General features: G+C 56.7%; 1 protein-coding gene and 1 long non-coding RNA gene across 10 annotated transcripts in view; one reads left to right on the forward strand and one right to left on the reverse strand.

Moving 5' to 3' along the window:
- Nucleotides 1-58: 58 nt before the first annotated feature.
- LOC130837947 (uncharacterized) lies at nucleotides 59-7,283 on the forward strand. 4 transcript variants are annotated; one of them, XR_009049615.1, is made up of 3 exons: nucleotides 59-491; nucleotides 3,988-4,299; nucleotides 5,682-7,283. It is a non-coding gene; the product is annotated as an uncharacterized LOC130837947 (long non-coding RNA). The 4 variants fall into 4 exon arrangements; XR_009049616.1 differs by having other exon boundaries at nucleotides 3,988-4,277; XR_009049614.1 differs by having other exon boundaries at nucleotides 4,164-4,299.
- SPIRE2 (spire type actin nucleation factor 2) overlaps nucleotides 2,005-18,210 on the reverse strand; it is a 29,980-nt gene continuing 13,774 nt past the window's right edge. Inside the window, exons 3-16 of one of the 6 annotated variants that reach the window (XM_057710663.1) lie at nucleotides 17,833-18,192; nucleotides 17,576-17,629; nucleotides 15,159-15,239; nucleotides 14,898-15,062; nucleotides 14,129-14,215; nucleotides 13,853-13,955; nucleotides 13,575-13,744; nucleotides 12,797-12,986; nucleotides 11,802-11,923; nucleotides 9,129-9,263; nucleotides 8,961-9,028; nucleotides 3,975-4,002; nucleotides 3,239-3,354; nucleotides 2,006-3,013 (exon numbers count right to left, since the gene is read on the reverse strand). In XM_057710663.1, the coding sequence (XP_057566646.1) occupies nucleotides 2,791-3,013; nucleotides 3,239-3,354; nucleotides 3,975-4,002; nucleotides 8,961-9,028; nucleotides 9,129-9,263; nucleotides 11,802-11,923; nucleotides 12,797-12,986; nucleotides 13,575-13,744; nucleotides 13,853-13,955; nucleotides 14,129-14,215; nucleotides 14,898-15,062; nucleotides 15,159-15,239; nucleotides 17,576-17,629; nucleotides 17,833-18,192 (1,902 nt within the window). In that variant the 3' untranslated portion in view covers nucleotides 2,006-2,790. Of the gene's footprint in view, nucleotides 3,014-3,238; nucleotides 3,355-3,974; nucleotides 4,003-8,960; nucleotides 9,029-9,128; nucleotides 10,740-11,801; nucleotides 11,924-12,796; nucleotides 12,987-13,574; nucleotides 13,956-14,128; nucleotides 14,216-14,897; nucleotides 15,063-15,158; nucleotides 15,240-17,575; nucleotides 17,630-17,832; nucleotides 18,193-18,210 lie in introns of those variants that run through there. The other 5 variants (XM_057710662.1, XM_057710660.1, XM_057710664.1 and 2 more) reach the window with 5 other exon arrangements.

The raw sequence follows: 18,210 nt of genomic DNA on the forward strand, positions 1-18,210 counted from the left end.
AGAAGAGCAGAAAAGAGAGCTGCCGGCGCGCCTGCGCACTTAAAGCGCGGTGGCGAGAGGCTGGCGTATCGCGTCTGCGCGCTGCGGCCTTCCGGAACTTCCTCTCTGTCGGCAGCGGCATCAAAGAAGGCGCAGGCGCTTCCGGGCGAGTTCTCGCGCGATTTGGGCGCCTCCGCGGGAGGGTGTCTCCCGGTCTTCTGGAGGCGCGCGCAAGACAGATGTCTGGACGGGGCGGGGCTCCGAGCCTGCAGCACCGGGTGCGGGCCGGCGGGGCGGGGCTGGGTGGCCTGGGCCGGGGTGGGGGAGCGAGGCCCTGCGGGCCGCCTCCGGGGCTGCCGGCGAGCCGGTGCTGTCCTGGTTACAAGTGGGCGCGTGCAAGCAGAGGAGCTTTCCAAAGCTGCGGATCTGGACGCCCCTCCTCGGACAGGCTGAAACCGACCCTTAGGGTCCGCCCTCGGAGTTTGCTTTTTGTCGTCATTAGTGCGTCCCAGGTGACTCTCCTGTCCATCCAGGGGTGGGAATCCGTGGTCTACGGTGGAGGCTCGCCAGCCTTACTGTGTGTCGTAACCTCCCGGGGGGATTTGCACAGTGAAGGTCGAGGACTCTCCCCTAGAAATTCCGACTTGGGGTCTGGCGTTGATATTTTGAAAAAGATCTTCAGGGAATTAGAATGTGCAGGCAGATTTGAGAATCCCTGCATTTAAGAGGACCAAACGCTAGAGCAGGATGACCTGGTGTGGGGAAGGAGGGGCGTCAGGCCAGGTCCTGTGCTGAGGTCTTACCTCTCCCAGGAAGATAGATATCCTCCTTTTTATACTAAAGAAACTGGGACGGAGAGAGGAAGGAACCGGCCCAGGTAGAATGTGGATGTACCTTCGTGCCTGTGCTTCCAGAGTTGAGACAGGAAGCTTGTTGGCAGGGGCCCAGCAGGCAGGCAGGCGTGCGAGCCGGTGCTTGCACCGCTGCCCTGTCAGCCACACATCCCTGGGACCTTGAACGGCCTCACGCCGCTGGCATGTGGCTGCTGCCTCAGCGTCCCCCCACCCCCCAATCCAGCCACTAAGAGTCCTGCTCCGCACAGACGGGGCCTCCAGGGCACCCTCCTCATGACGGTTCTGGTTGTTCAGGGCCAGGCTCGTGGTTAAATAGATTCGTGGCACCCCTGGTCCAAGGTGTGACCAGCTGTCCCAGGATGGGCTTTCATTTCAAAGTGTTCCTGTGAAGATGAGAACCAGGTCTCTCCTGTTGGGAGCGTGGCCCTGCACGTGTCTCCTGCCCTGTTTCCTCACCTGTATGCTTACCTGCTCCCGAGGTGCGTTCTCCTTGCCGGCTGTGTGACGGGCAATCCTTTCCGTGCTCTTTCTCGTTTTAAAATGGGGATAATACTCCCTGCCCCAGAAGTGCTCAGTTCATGCTGGGAACTGGCTGTTTTTACTGGCTGCGCTAATTTGTCATTGAGCGTCCTGGACCCCAGCTGATGAAAGCATTATCACCCAAAGGCCCATCTGTTACAGGTTCTGTCCTTTGGGGCCTCCTCCAGGCCCATATTCTGTGTGCTAGGCCTTAGAGCCTGGCATCCAATAGGCCTGGCTGAAGATCCCAGGCAAGCTGTGCATCTGTGGCCAGATTCCCTCCCATCTTTGAGCCTCAGTTTCCTCATCTGTAAGATGGGGTGACAAGAGAAGCCCCCTCCTTGTGGGCAGGCAGAGCACTCGCTGCTCACCCACACGTTCCCCCCAACCCTGCCGGCCCTGCGGGAACCCTCTGACTGGAGAACAGGAGTAGAGATCTGGAGGATGAGGCCAAAGGGTACCCCAGGCTGGCAGGTGTCAGGCAGCAGGCTGAGCGGCTGTCCCACATGCAGCCCTGCTGGCTGTAGGACCAGGATGGCCAGATCACGGAGTGGGCCTGAGTGCCCTCATGTCATAACGGAACCAGAGGACAGGTGGCCCCTCAGAGCCCAGCGTCCACCCTTGGAGCACAGGCCCACCCCTACAACTGGAGAGCTCTCAGTTCACGCCCCAGACAGGAGACTGTGAGGCCACCTTTATTAGGCCAAGGTTGGCCATGTGTACAGTTCACAGAGCTCTTTCCCATACAGGGACCGATGGCATCACCAGGGCCCTGGGCCAGCCCCATCCCCACACCTCTGAGTGTGAGGCCAGCGACAGCGGCTGCGTGGCAGATGGCCTGGGTATGGGTGCCAGGTGGGGCCGGGAGCGAGCTTGGCCTTGGACTGTCCAGATGGAGGGCCGGGATGCCTGGGAGGCCGAACAGGGGAATCTTAGGCCACTCAGGGGCTTCCCAGGTGCCTCCACAGCCCACAGCCCTGCTAGAGAGCACAGGTGCGAGGAGGGTGCTCCAGGCCCCAGGGGACCAAGGAGCCCTATCCCAGCCTGCACCTCCACCCAGGGAGCGGAAGCCCACCTGTTCCCTCCATGTCTGAGTGAGGAGACCTGTTCCCATCCTCCCCACCCCCACCTGCCCTGCTCAAGGAATCCTGAGAGGAAACAGCCTCCCCCAGGGAGGGTCCTGGAGTAAGCCTGACCCCAAATGAACTCTGGGGCCAGGAAACATGAATATAAATATATAGGCTGTGTGTATATTATACAAATGTATCTATATATGTATACATGTACATGCACATCCGGAGGGCAGGGGGGCCACTGTGCTCCAGGATGGGGACTGCTCAGCCTGGTCCAGGACGAGCCCAGCTCCTCCCCGGAGGGGTGGCCACCTAGGGGCACCTTGAAGAGCCTCTGGCTGGGCAGCCCAGGGGGCCACGGGCCGTCACGTGAGGTCGCGCGTCCAGGTGTTGGGGACGTAGAGGGACTGGGTCTGGCGGGTGCGGCGGGGCGTGGTGTTGAGGGCATCCATGCTCCTGCGGCTGGAGCGCACCACGTCCACCACAAAGCCGGTGCAGTCGCTGCAGATGTCCTTCAGGACGCAGCCATGGGTGTAGATGTGTGGGAACTCCTCCTCCACGTTCCGCCACTGGGACCCCTGCAGGGATCTGGGGCAGGACGGGGCTGTCAGGGGCCTCTCCCGAGTCTCCACGTCCCCCCGTGCCCACAGCAGGCAGAGCGAAGTCCGTCGCACAGGATCTCTTCCTCGGGAGGAACGTGGGTCCTGGGCTCTCAGCGCACCCCCCACCCCCAGCAAATAGGACCCCGCCCAGCAGCTCCCAGGTTAGGGATGCCTGCCCACCACGGGGATGTCACCAAGGGCAGGCACGCACTGGAAAGCGTCTCTTCTCTGTGTCGGTGTGGTTTTGGCAGTTGATAGCCTCTGAGGACTCTCGAAGCCCAGCGTGTAGACAGGGATGTGTGCAAACCTCTTAGAAGGCATCTTCATCTGCAACACACAGGGAAACGCTGCAGGCACCCTGGTCCCCCAAACGGCCACTAACACACAAGACGTAGCATTGCGGCTTGTGTGTAATCGCTACTTCACACTGATGAGGTGGTCTATGGCCAAGTGGCAGCATAAAAAGTAAGGGTTTGAAAATCGTGGTGGTAAAAAATTCCTCAAACACATGATTGTTTCTGGGATGAGGTGTAAAGGGGTGACATCCTTCCAAATGTTATCCTTTACCTCTGTGCACTTTGCGTGTGCACAGACACCCAAGCTGCTACAAAATGAGCCTTTCCAAAAACACTCTGGTGTCAGAAGGAGGACTTTTAGTGGAAGAGAAGGGTTTCTCGGCATGAGCCCACTAACATGGAATATTTGAAAAAAAAAGAAAAAAGGACCGTCTACAAGGGTTTTTAAAAACTGCGGTCTTGGGAAGTGTAGAAGTGGATTCCTCCTGGTGGAAGGAGGTGAAAGAGGTGACTGGGGAGGTGGAGGGCTCATCCGACAGGAGACAGCAGAGCCTCTGTCCCACCCCCACCCCGCCCCCAGACAAACCCCGTCAGGCTGCAAGGCTCTTGCTAGATGCCACCGGACCTTGCTGTGACCCCAGGTGTCCTCACCTTTATGCTACAGGAACTGCAGACAGCTCTGGAGAGGAAAGAAGAGGGTTAGCAGTCAGCTCTGCGGGACCCAGCACCTGCCCAGCACACAGCCCAGGCCAGACGGTCGCCGCCTCCTGCGTGACCCCTGGCCACGTCAGGGCTCCACCTGCATCTTCCTCCCAAATCTTGCTTTTCTTTTTTACTTAGCTCTGCACCCAAAATACGTCTGCCTCCCCTGGCTCTTTCTGGGGAGCATCGGATCTGGAGTGGAGGGTGCCTGACCCCTCCCCACAAGCACTGTCAGAGCCAGAGGGCCCTCAGGTGAGATGTCCAGCTCTAAACAGTGAGTAATGTTTTTCATTTCCCGTATGTGATTTCGAAAGTAAATGCCTTCTTATAAAAATTCAAACAGTAGATAGAATTTTTAATTTAGACACGCGTCCTCTCCTGTAAAGCCCATCCTAGAGATGATCCCTACTGGCAATAGTTTCCATTCTTCAGGTCGAGGCATAAATTAAGAGGAACATACATTTAAAATAAAAATAAAATACATGAAATGGGGTATCATGTGTACTATCATATAAAAACACACCAGGGGCTTCCTAGGTGGCGCAGTGGTTAAGAATCCGCCTGCCAATGCAGAGGACACGGGTTTGATCCCTGCTCCAGGAAGATCCCATATGCCGCGGAGCAACTAAGCCCGCGCGCCAAAAAAACAAAAACAAAAACAAAAAAAAAAACCACCAGGGCTCTTCTCCCCATCAGTACAAATTGTCCAAATTCATTTTTTAAAACAAGGGAGGACTTCCTAGGTGGCGCAGTGGTTAAGAATCCGCCTGCCAATGCAGGGCACAGGGGTTCGATCCCCGCCCCAGGAAGATACCACATGCCGTGGAGCAACGAAGCCCGTGCGCCACAACTATTGAGCCTGCGCTCTAGAGCCCGTGAGCCACAATTATTGAGCCCGTGTGCCGCAACTACTGAAGCCCACGCACCTAGAGCCCGTGCTCTGCAACGAGAGGCCACCGCAATGAGAAGCCCACGCACCACAAGGAAGAATAGCCCCCACTCGCCACAACTACAGAAAGCCCGTGTGCAGCAACGAAGACCCAACACAGCCAATAAAATAAATAAATTTATAAAAAAACAACAAGGGACCATGTACTCTTGCATGGATGTCCCACGATTAATCTGCCATCAACAAACACCTGTATTAATTTGATTTTATCTCACTGTGGTCAGGGAACATACTTTGTATGATATTTATTCTTCCACATTTTTGAGACTTCTTTTATGACCCAGAATACAGTCAATTTTGGCGAACGTTCTGTGTGCACTTGACAAGAATGTACATCCCACTCTTGGATCTGGTTTCCCTAAATGTCACTTAGACCAAGTTGATGACAGTGTCGTTCAAATCTCCTGTACCCTTAGTTTTTCACATGTCTAATTATAACCATGGGCTTAGCTATTTTTCCTTGCAGTTCTGGCAATGTTTTGTTCCATGTATACTGACTCTCTTGCTAGATGCGGGAAATGTTCAGGATCATTTCCTCCTTTTATCATTATAAAATGAACTCCTTTAACTCTGATGATACTCTTTGCTCCATAGTCTACTTTGTATGGTATTAATACATCAACTCAAGATTTCATTAGATTACTGTTGGCATGGTGTATTTTTCTCCATCCGTCTCCTTCCAACCAACTTGTGTCTTTTATTTAAAGTACATGTCTTGGGACTTCCCTGGTGGTGCAGTGGTTAAGAATCAACCTGCCAATGCAGGGGACACGGGTTCAAGCCCTGGTCTGGGAAGATCCCATAGGCCGCGGAGCAACTAAGCCCGAGAGCCACAACTACTGAAGCCTGAATGCCTAGAGCCTGTGCTCCACAAGAGAAGCCACTGCAATGAGAAGCCCGTGCACTGCAACGAAGAGTAGCCTGTGTGCAGCAACAAAGACCCAACGTAGCCAATAAATAAATAAATACATAAATTTATTTATTTTTGAAAAAATAATAAAGTACACGTCTTGGGAATTCCCTGGCAGACCAATGGTTAGGACCCTGTGCTTCCTCTGCAGGGAGCATGGGTTCGATCCCTGGTCAGACAACTAAGATCCCGCACGCTGCGTGGTGTGGTCAAAAAATAAAATAAAATAAAAATAAATTACATGTAGACAGCAGATTGCTTTCTTTAATCAATCTGGGAAACTGCCTTTTAATTGGATTGTTTAGACCATTATTGTTTAATGTCATTGTTGATAGAGTCAGGTTTAAGTCTATTGTCTTGTGATTTGTTTTCTTTTTGTATTATTTGTTCTTTGTTCCCTTTTCCTTTTTCTGCTTTCTGTATTGAGTATTTTTTGTGATTCCATTTTATCTTCTTTCTACTTACGAGCTATTCCAGTGGTTGCTTCTGGGCTCACAGGATAGTCTTTAACTCATCACAGTCTTCCTTCAAGTAATATTTCACCATTTCATGTTCAGTATAAAAACCCTACAGCAGCATACTTCTGATCCTCCGCCTCCAATCTTAATGCTACTGTTATGATATTTTTATTTATAAAATATGTGATAAACCCCAAAATACATTTTTATTAATTTTTTGCTTGCCTGGTAGTCTTTGATTGTATGCCAGACACTGAACTTTACCTTGCTGGGTGCTAGATATTGGTTTACCTTTTAAAGAGGTATAAGCAGATAATCTTAAAATGTCAGGAGTATTACATTTTAGTAGTTGCTGTTCTTAGTGCTCTTATTCCTTTGTGTATGTTCAGATCTCCATCTGGTGTCATTTTCCTTCTATGTGGCAGACCTCGTCTAACATTTGTTCCAGTGTGGGTCTGCTGGTGAAGGCTTTTGTATTTCTGGAAATGTCTTTACTTTGCCTCTGTTTTTGACACAAATATTCTTGCTGGGTACAGAATTCTAGATTGACCATTTTTTTCCTTCTTTCAGTACTTTAAAGATGTTCCATTGACATCTTGCTTGCAGTGTTTTGATGAGAAATCTGCAGCCATCTTTATCTTTCTCTGTACATAACACATCTTTATTTGCTGACTGACTGTAGGAATTTCTCTTTATCACATGTTTTGATCAATTTAATTATTACGTGTCTTGGTGTGATTTTATTCATGTTTCTTGTGCTTGGGGTTCATTGAGTTTCTTGTAGGTTTATTTTTTTCATCAAATTTCAAAAACCTTCTTAGCCATTATTTCTTCAAATACTTTTTCTGCCCCCACTTCTTTGGGGACTTTAATTACACCTGTATTAGGCTTCTTAACATTACCCCACAGCTTGCCAACAGCTTTGTCTTTTTTTTTTTAATAAATTTATTTATTTATTTATTTATTTATTTTTGGCTGTGTTGGGTCTTCGTTGCTGTGCGCGGGCTTTCTCTAGTTGCAGCGAATGGGGGTTACTCTTCATTGCAGTGTGTGGGCTTCTCATTGCAGTGGCTTCTCTTGTGGAGCACAGGCTGTAGGCACATGGGCTTCAGTAGTTGTGGCTCGTGAGCTCTAGAGCGCAGGCTCAGTAGTTGTGGCACACGGGCTTAGCTGCTCTGAGGCATGTGGGATCTTCCCGGACCAGGGCTCGAACCCGTATCCCCTGCATTGGCAGGCAGATTCTTAACCACTGCACCACCAGGGAAGTCCGCCCTTTTCATTTTTAAATTCTTTTTTCTCTCAGTGTTTTTGTTTTGGATAGTTTCTATTGTTATGTCTTCAAGTTAACTAATCTTTTGTTCTGCACACTCCTCTGAATGTCTAATCTACTAGAGATCATCCAGTGTAGTTTCCATCCCAAACATTCCAGTTTCCATGTCTAGAAGTTTGATTTGTCTCTTCTTCAACAGCTTCCATGTCTTTAACTTTTGCAACATATGAAATACAGTTCAAAACGCTGAAGGTCCTTATCTGCTAACCCTGAGCTCTGGGTCAGCTCTGGGTGATGAGACTGATTTTTCTCCTCGTGGTCATGCTTTCCTGCTTCCTGACGTGCCTGATAACCTCTGATTGGATGCCAGGCGTTGTATCTTGCCAGGTGCTGGATATTTTTTTATTCCTATTCTTGAGCTTTGCTGTGGGAAGCAAATAAGATACCTGGGAATGGCTTGGTCCTTTCCGGTCTTGCTTTTGTGGTTTGTTAGCTCTGGAGCAGCACTCTGTCTAGAAGCACTTATTCCCACTAGTGAGGCGAGACCTTGCTGTGTGTTGCACTCAGCAGCCATGAGTCACAGCTTCCCACTGGGGCTGGTGGGAACAGACACTATTCCCGGTGCTGTTCCTTTAAACCTTCAGAATGGGGTCAGCAACCTTTTTCTGTAAAAGCTCAGATAGTCAATATTTTAGGTGTGACTAAACGGATAATAAACAAGTGGGTGTGTCTGTGTTCTCATAAGACTTGACTTATAAAATAGGCAGTGGGCCAGACTGGGCCCATGGGCTGGAGTTTGCCTATTTGTGCTTCAAGATGATTCTTTCCAAACCCTCAGTAATTTCCTTGCATGTGAGCACTGACGAGAACTCTGAGTACTCAAGGGGGACCTTCTACAGGTCTCTGAGAACTCTCTCCAGAGGGGAGAACTCTGGCTTCCCAGGTCCCCCTGGGTCTCAGCTTTACCTCCTCCACTGCAGGAGCTGAACAGGCTCCAAGTCCAGAGTTGAGGCGTCACAGGCCAGCGCTCACCCTGTCTGCTTCCCATTGGCTGCTGGACACCCGATGTCTTGAGAACCAATGTTGCATGTCTTTGAGGTTTTTTCTTTTTGGCTGCTTCACGTGGAAGATGCCTGTCCTGCTTTCTGTTAACCCCACCTCGGCTGAAAGTGGGGGCCCCTCAGCTGTTAAAATTAAATTAGAAATTCTGTCCTTTCGTTGCACGAGTCACAGTGCCCGAGGGAACAACCCCAGAATCACAGGAAGCTCTACTGGACAGAAGCCTAGAGGCTTCTTACCCCCTTCTTGGCATGTTAACTCACAGCCAAGGTGCATACAGAAGGCTCACCTCTTGCAGAAGAGACAGGTGGGCGGCCATGAGAACAGTGGGAACTTGGTTCGGCAGCAGCAGCAAATCTGTGAGGAGAGGCCTGGTTAGAGCCCAGCTTTGTCCAGGCCTTGTCCAGAACTTGCAGTCCCGTCCCACCCTCGCCTGCCCCTGCCCCAGGCTCCTCACCTTCCCCTTCTTCAGACTGCTGAGGAGCTCCTTGTTCTGCAGGAACTTCTCCATCTCGGCCTTCACCAGCACCCGGCGCACGCCCATCACTTCCTCCACCGTCAGAGCCAGGCTCTCCACGGGGTGGCTGAACTCCTGAGGCAGGAGGCCCGAGGGGCTGCTCGCAGGCTCTCAGGGAGTCTCCACAAGTTCCCCTCTTCCCCAGGACCCTGGCACCTTCTTGACCTCAGTCCACCAAACCCAGCAGCTCCCTAAAGTGCCCTCTCCTCAGCTCATCCACGCTGGGGAGCCGTGCTGCTCCCTGGGACTTCTCTGTCCACTGCTACAAGCAAGGGTTCTCTGACCTGGCCCTGTCCACCCATCTGGCCAGCCCCCAGCCCCTCAACAACCTCACTGCACACATAACCCTTCAGTCCATCCCACCTTTGTCCACGGTGCTCTCAGACCTGAACCATCTGCCTCCACAGCTTGTTCCCTACCTGCAAACGTACCAGGCCAATCAAAGCCAACCAAAGTCCCCAGGCCACTGCCCCTCCTCCTGGAACCCTGCCCCCACTGCGCCCTCTCCTTGCCCCCCCCCCCTTCCAGTGCCAGCCGCCCACGGGCAGTCTGTTGGGTGCCCCTGTCCACCTTGCCATAACCGCCTGGCCCTTTGGGCAGTGGTGGTGAGTACAGCCTGCCCTGCCCCCCAGGGAAACAGTGCTGTGTTCTGGCACAGAATTCAACCTCTCAAAGCATCCATTCCTCTTCTACAAAGGGGGGCATTTCAGCTCCACGAAGAGGATGCAACGCCTGGCACCTGAAATTGAAACGTTAGCTGCCAAGACGAGGCAGCACAGGCGGCACCCGAGGCTGGTGGGAGCGGGCGCGTGTCTGTGGATCAGGCCTTCACGATTGCCCACTCAGGCTTGTTGTCCGGCAGGTGCTGCCTGGCACTGGGTGAGTCTGGGGCCCTGTGTTCTCCTCAGACCTGAAGCCTGGTCCTCTGGCCTCTGATTTCTGTCCCCAACAGCCTGGTGGTGCTGTTCCTATTTGAACAACTCCCCTCCATCCCTTACACACGTTTCCCTAACTGCACACGTTGCCAAGATGTCAAGTTGGGTGCGCGTCAGGTGGTGCAGAGCACGTGCTCAAGGCAGAGGCAAGGTCACTCAGGCTCCAGGGTCTGCCAGCCGCGCCTCTCGGGAAAGAGACCCTTACGGGACTTGCCATTCAAACACGCCCCCTGGTTCCATGACATCCCTCCTTTCAAGAAGTGGTCCCCTGAGCAGGACTTAGGGACTCACTTGTATTGAATGCATAAGGTGGAAACGACAGTGTGTCACCTCTGAGACGGGGTCCTGAAGACACCGGCTCCCTCCTGGCTCTCAGATGGCTCACCCGGGGGCGGGGGTGGGGGGGGCACGTTGTGAGGGCGCTCAGGCAGCCCCGGGGGGAGGCCACGTGGAGGAACTGAGGCCTCCTGCCCACAGGTCAGGGAGGAGCCTCCTTGGAGGCAGGTGGAGCCATCAGGAGAGACAGGAGCCTGGCCGACACGGCAGCTGCAGCCTCCCTCGGGGCCGAGCCAGGGCCACCCGGCTGAGCCACTTCTGGGTTCTGGACCCACAGAAACTGTGAGATTATAAATGCGTTGTTGTAGCTGCTGAGTTTGGAAGTGAATTTTTATGTGGCAGCAGATACCTAATACAGGACTCAAGGGAAAGCATCCCCTTCAGCTGGGGAGTATTAACAGTAACACGACTTTAACTTTTCAAAGCCTTTGAAGCTCTGTTCTCACTTGAGCCTCTTGGTAAAACTTCAAGGAAGTGATGATGACAGCCAGGCTCTGGAGGTCCCTCCGCACGCCAGCAAGATGCCCTGTGCCCCACCCCAGGCACTTTGCTTCTCTCATCCCCTTTGATAAAATTGTGGCCTGGGGCTTCCCTGGTGGTGCAGTGGTTAAGAATCTGCCCATGCAGGGGACATGGGTTTGAGCCCTGGTCTCAGGGCTCAAGGAAGATCCCACATACTGTGGAGCAATGAAGCCCATGCGCCACAATTGCTGAGCCCACGTGCTACAACTACTGAAGCCCACGCGCCTAGAGCCTGTGCTCCGCAACAAGGGAAGCCACGGTAATGAGAAGACTGTGCACTGCAATGAAGAGCAGCCCCTGCTCACCACAACTAGAGAAAGCCCACGCGCAGCAACGAAGACCCAACGCAGCCAAAAAATTAATTAAAGAAAAAAAAAAATCGTGCACCAAGGTTCAGGTCCAAGTGGGGGCCTCAAAACATCAGCAAGTGTTAGCTCCATACAATTACAAGTCACACAAAACTCACAGCGGAGGAAATGGAGGCACAGAGAGGGAGCAGCACAGAGCAAGGCGAGACCCGAGAAGGCACCTCCGGTGTCACCACGCTGCCCTCGGGGCACAGGGTGCTGGGCGTCTCACCTGTCCTGACCCCCCCAGAGAAGGGACTAACTAGGCTGTCCCCTTAGCAAGGTCCTTCTCCAGCCCGGGGCCCGCAGTGCCCAGAAGGTCCAGGAGGCGGCAGCACAGGCCAACTTCCCCAGATGAGGCGGCTTGAACGTGGACCCCACACACCCCTGAGGGGAGCCCCCTCCACTCCTCAGCCCAACAGGGGCACCACCCCACCCCAGCCAGCCTGGACGACAGCACCTCTGCCACTCACCAGCCACAGGTGACTGGAGTCTGCGGCCGCGGAGGCCCCCGGCCTGTCCTTGACCGAGTCCAGGTCACTGCATGGCGGGGAGCGGGGATCAGGCTGGGACTGGATGCTGGCAGGGAAGGAACCTGGTGGAAGGGCCAGGGGCTGTCAGGACACCTGCAGGGCTTCTGGTGTCGGGATGGCCTTGCAGGCAGCAGGAGGTGGTGGGGTGGTTACCCAGGGGCGAGTGGTCTAGTAGAGGCACGTCACCCACAGTGAGGGCCCGTGCAGTGCGGCAGGCCTGAGGGGCCCATATCTGAGCCCCAAGACAGGGCACACGGCGCCAGCCACGCGGAAAGCCTCCATCAGCCCCACGCACTGCACTTTGCCTGGAGGCCCAGAGGGGCAGAGACAGTCTGCCTCCACCAGGGCGGGGACAGCGAGGTACGGAATCCCTGGCCTGGACCTCTTCACGCCATCAGTGCATCACAGCTACAAAAGGGGACCATCCAGAGAGGGGCCAGAAGGCAACAGGGGAGCTCAAGGTGACCTTGAGGGCTGCGGAGGGGGCCTGGCCGTGTGTGGCAGGAGGCAGTGGCTGGGCTGGCAACCGGGGGCGCTTGCTGGAGCCCAGCCCTCACGGCCAGCAGAATCGTCCTGTCCTGTGTGCGGACCAGCGGGGCCAGGGCCGGCTCCACAGCAGTGCTGCTCCGTGGACACGTTCCCACTGGCAGCGGGGAACGGACTAGGAGGGTCTGTCACTCCGTCTATCTGTCCAGCTTGCTTTCTGTACACCAATGTGTCAACAGGAGTTATCTCTCGTAATAGAGATAGGAATTTTTTTTAAGTTTTACAATGAACACAGATTACTAATTTAGTAAAGCTTTAACCTTAAAAGGTGGGGAATGGCTGCCTGAGGTGATAACCCCCGCTGCAGGCGCGAGCACCCGGCACCTTCTGAAGCTGCTGGGAAGCAGGGAGGCACAGGAGGGCTCCAGGGGAGAAAGGGCGGCGCTCACCCGGCTCCTGGGCGCTCGGCCTCCGGGACTGCACGCTGCCCGCACGCGGCCGCGACGGTGCCAGGCCTCCGGGGGGCGGAGTGGCTGGCTGCAGGCCAGAGGCCCCCTCGCTCCGGAGCTGGGCCAGGTCGTGCTCCGAGAATGAGCGGTCTCGCTTCAGCGCCACCTCCCCGCAGGGCGACTCTTCCTCCTGCGGACACGCCAGCGCAGCACCGCCCTGACCTTGCAGCCCGCCCGCGCCCCCCACCTGTCACGGGCCTCCTCTACGCACTGCCCAGGCCAGGGCAGGCGGGCACCTCAAAAACCTGACCCTGGCCTGAGGCCCCCGGAGTCCTAGAGAGGACAGGTCTAGGGTCAGCTGTGGCCTGTGCAGATGGCCACCACGGTGGCACATGTTGGCTTTTCACCTCCCACGGGAGCTGCCCAGCCGCCCATCCCCAGGAGAACAGAGCACTCCACTTCAGACCTTTATGTGCCGAGGCACCGGTGGCTCAAGGCCACCGCCCCAGTGACCCTTCTGAGCCACCAGGAGGGGAAAGGGTCCCTGAGCCCCGTCACGCTTGCGCCCAGGGCAGACCCAGCCCCACAGCAGGACACCAGCTTCAGAGCAGGGAGCAGCCATGGCCCTGAGCAGAGGGGGCCCCACACAGCTGGACACTGCACCCTGGCTGTGTCCTTGCCCCCTCTCTCCTCCCCCCCGCCCCGCTCCTCTCCTCCTCTTCCTCCCTGCTCCCCCGCCAGCTCCTCAGTCTCCCTCCAGGAGCCCGTGGGCTCTGACCTCGGATGTGTTCATCTCCTCCATCTCAGCCAACGTGGGCGCCTTGAGCAGGACCCGGGGCCGCGGGCGCTGGGCGTGGCTCCTGGCCTCCGTGACGGACAGGTTGATACAGGAAGTGGACTTGACATCCCCAGAGCAGGCATTGAGAATGCACGGCAGAGAGCCGAACCCTGGGGGAGGCAGGAGGTGAGGCAGGACGGGACAGGGGGCGGGGGGTCTAGAGGCAGGGGAAGGGCGTCCCAGCGCACCCCGCTCACCCCGCCCCTCCCCGCGCCTGCCCTCCACGGGGCGCAGCCTGTGTTCCTGCTTGATCTCCTCCAGGATCTTCTCGTGCAGGGTTCTCTGCTTCTGGGGTAAGGGGCGAAGCCTCCTCTCTGAGACCTGCATGGGGCGTGGCAGCATCCGGTGGGAGCCCGCTCCCGAGGCGGGGAGGGACCCTGCGCGGGGCACCTGGAGCCGGCGGCACCACAGGGCCAGACGGGAGATCCCTGCGCGCCCCCGGAGCGGGGGGCGCCCCAGAACCAGCCTTCCAGACGCCCCACGGGGGCTGGTACCTGCTTCAGCGGAGGCCGGGAGCGGATGAAGTCCAGGATGAGTTCGTGGGCGTCCTTCCTCACCCTGGGAGGGATGTCCCCGTCGACCTGCGGGAGAGTAGGGGGTGGGGAGCAAGGCTGAGCGCCCACCTGCCGGGGCTGCAGCCGGGAGAGTGGCTCAGGCAGCCCCGCGCAGCACCTGGGCCTCGCTGCAGCCCCCCCTCAGTGGCTGTGCAGTTGTGGCCTTCAAAGCCTGATCACCCGCTCTCCCTGCATCGCAGATGCTCCCCGTGGACAGGGGGTCAGCGGCACCACCGCACAGGGTCGTCACAGGAATGAAACCGACTCTCACGCTTACGATTCTCAGCGATGCCGGCACGTGGTGAGGACTACGTGAGCGATAAACGGGACAGTCCTGCAGCCTCAGCTCCCGCCCCTGGTCCCCTCCCCCTGCTGTTGTCACACCGTGTCCCTGAGAGGACTGTGAGCCGTGTGACTCGAGGCCATGACTACCCTGTTCCCACAGGAAATCCCGGTTCAGTGGCCAGCGCACCAAGCAGGGGCTCCAGTGGGCAGAGGCGGCAGAACGTGGACCCCCTTCAACACAGCTCACCATGACCTTGAGTGGCCACCATGACCTTGAGTGGCCCCCACGACCTTGAGCGGCCCCTCCATGACCTTGAGTGACCCACCTTGACCTTGAGCAGCCCCCCATGACCTCGAGAAGCCCCCACGACCTTGAGCGGCCCCCATGACCTTGAGTGGCCCCCCACGACCTTGAGCGGCTCACCATGACCTTGCGCAGCTTGTAGTTTCTGGCGCGGATGTCCTGCATCAGCATCTCGAAGGGGGTGAGCTGGAACTCCGTAGGCAGGGGGTTGAACTCCTGCTCCTGCACCTTCTTCAGCTTCACCCCGTGGCGGAGCTCCCGCATGAGCTGGACCCAGAGGCGGGCCTGGGCCATGAGAACACAAAAGTGGCCCTCAGCCCCAAGCAGGGCTCCCAGGCTGCACCCTGTCTGTACCCCAGGCCAGCGGGGGCCACGTCTTACCCAGTCTGTGCGCCCCAGGCTGTCAAGCTCCACCACGGGCTTCTCTGACTGTGGCTCCTCCTCCCGGAACTTCTGCAGCATCTGTGAGTCCAGGAGAAACGGGAGAGCGGCAGCCATGGGGTATAGGCCCTGCTGGTCGGTCCCCCTGGGGACCCTTCTGTACCACAGAGGCTACTATTCCACCAGGTAAAAAGGGATATGTGGGCATTCTGGACAAGGCTTTGGGGCTCAGAAAGATGTCTGGGGGGCCGAGGCATCAGCCTTGGAGCCACACGGGAACATGTGTCCCACTGGCCACGCGTGGCCGCTTCTCCCAGCAAGGGCAGGGAGAAAGCACAGCCTCCACACAGCACCCGCACAGAACCTCCTGGCTGCAGTAGAACCTGCCCCTCTTCTCACTGACCCACACCCCTCCACCACCCCAGGCACCACGTCCTCCACAGACAGCAGACACAGGCTTGGACGCTCCTCCCCCACCTAGGAAGGGCTTCAGACCTCAGCTCACAGGGCCCCCGGCCCATGCACACCCACCCTCCGGGCGCACCCATGCCTCTTCTCTGCGTGTGTTCCCGATGGGAGTTTCACATTCAGCTGCTGCTCTGACTGTTGTCTGGATGGTTGGCTCCACGAGGCCAGAACCACGTGTTCCATTTCGGAGTTTTTCTACCTTAGTGTTCCTGGCTCCCAGCACTGTGTGGCACATGCTAGGTCTTAAACACTGGTTGAATGAGTAAACAAATCAACAAATGGATAGTTGGATGGGTGGGTGGGTGGGCGAGAGGGCGAGTTACTCAGCAGGTCCTGGCAAACAATCACCGGGATGTATTTCACGAACTGGGAAAAATGCCGCCATCATGGTGAGGGCCCAAGAAGGAGGCTGGGATGGTTGGGTAGCTGTTCTGTGTTGAGAGCCTGGGAGGAAGCCGCTGGGTTCACTGCTCTGGCTCTCGGCAGCAGCGGGCGCTCTGCCCTCACCAGCCTCCACCCTGAACAAACATCTGCTTTCAGCACACAGTCTCCCCCACCCCATCCCCCAAACAAGACAGAACCGGTTACCCTGGCTTTCACCCCAAGCCGCTTGCCAACCTGCTTTGGGAGGCTCTAGAAAACTCTGCCAAGTCTCTGAGAAGCACAAGGTGTGTGATTCTAAAAACAGAACTGCATGTGACCTGGCAGTCTCTGTGGACAAAGGGCACGAAGGTGGGAGTAGCTCTACCTGCCCCAGAGTAGGCTGTTCCTGCCTGAGATGTCAGCCCAGCTGCACGCCTCCAACAGCCCACCTCTCTCTGCCTACTCCAATTCCCTGGACTTCTCCTGGCTCAACTGCTTGAAGTCTACAGCTGTTTGCTCCTAAAACAAAGAGCTTTTATTTTCTGGGTAAGGAACTGATCTCGGCAACAGGACAGGAGACAGAAAAGCATTAGGAGCATCCACATGTAGAGCACCGGAAGGAGACATGGGGGAAGAGCGGGGAGGGGAGTCAGGGGCTGGGCCTTGGGAGGCGGGGGTGGGCAAAGGGACCACCTGCCCCTGGGCTGTGACTGGGCTGAAGTGGCTCAAGCAGCATCTGAATTTGGTCCTCCCCTAGGACCAGGCCCATCCATCAGAGCAATCCTAAGAGCCTGCTCAAGCTCAGGGCCAGGGAAGCTGAGCAGGAATGCTTCTTGGTCAGAGGAAATGAGAGACATACGCCCATAAAGGGTCAGGGTGGAATCAAGGACCAGCATTAGCTAATTCTAAAAATACCTCCTGACCTCTCCAAAGTCTCCATTATTTTCTCATCTGTGAAATGCTGGTGGAAGGCAGGGGCCCCTGTGGGCTGTGACCCCCCTTTCAAGGAAACACCTCAGTTCCCTCCAAGAGAGAGGCTGGGAGAGTTAAGGCAAAGGCTGTCAACTTCTGATTTTGAGACCATGAAGAGGCAGAACGGCCCTGGGGAGAATGCCAGCTGGGAGCCAGGTCAGGGCCCCTGCGCTCTGCACTAGCTATGACGTGGCGCAAGGACACAGCCTCTCAGGGCTTCCAGCTGCTCATCTGGGAGAAGGGTGATAACCACGGAGGGAGGTGGAGAAGAACGTCAGACTGTCACCAGCAGGGCAAACATTAGGGCGAGCGTCATCTCACTGAACCGCCCCCCTCCCTAAAGCTCCAGGACACGGGCACCCCTGCATGGGTCCTGGGCCACTCCGCACCCTGTTTTCAGAAGGAACCAGCAAGCGGGCAGGTGAGCCAGGGGTGGGCGGCGCAGCCCCTTTGGCAGATGTAAACATGAGGGCTGGGGAAGTTAATAATTAACTTAGAGGCAACAGGAGTGAGGTCACCGGATAAAGGTGCCAGTTACCTAAGGTTCTGAGCCTCAGTTCCCTCCTGTGCAAAACCAGGTAAACAGGAGATGTGCGGGTTAAGCTAAAACCTACCAAGCGTTCAAGACAGCCCCGCACAGGAAGCTTCGCGCAGAGGATTTCCACCCGCTGTGGACCAAGAGAGGGACAGAGGGAACGAGGCAGGGATGGGGACAGCCGGGCCTGGTCCTGCCCACCCGGCCCCGGCTCTGCGGATGGAGACGCCTCCGTGGCCGCACCCCTTGCTCCACCGGCCCCACCCTCGCCCCCGGGCCTCCCTGGCGCCCCCGTGTCCTTGGCCACTCCAGCGGGGGCCCCCTCGCTCCGCTCACCTCCTTGGCCTCCCGGACCCTGGCGAGGAAGGCGCGCAGCTCCAGCGTCTCCACGAAGAGCGCGCGGCACACGGCCTGGTAGTGGGTCTGCGCGCCGCGGGGCTCGGTCAGGCGCGCGGCGCACAGGCGCATGGCCTGCGCCAAGGTGCGCACGGCGCGGGGGCCGCCCTCGGCCTCCTCCTCCTCCTCCGGGCCCCCGTAGCCCTCGTCGGCCGCCCCGCCGCCGCCGTCGTCGTCGCGGTCGCTGTTGGCCATGAGGTCGATGAGCCGCTCCAGCTGCGGGCTGAGCTCGCGCTCCTCGTGGTCGGCCAGCCCCCAGTCCAGCGCGCGGTAGATGGCGAAGCCCAGCGACTGCACCACCTGCGGGACAAGGGCCCG

Source organism: Hippopotamus amphibius, chromosome 16 (genome assembly GCF_030028045.1).
Source record: "Hippopotamus amphibius kiboko isolate mHipAmp2 chromosome 16, mHipAmp2.hap2, whole genome shotgun sequence".
In the NCBI taxonomy this organism is placed as follows: domain Eukaryota; kingdom Metazoa; phylum Chordata; class Mammalia; order Artiodactyla; family Hippopotamidae; genus Hippopotamus; species Hippopotamus amphibius.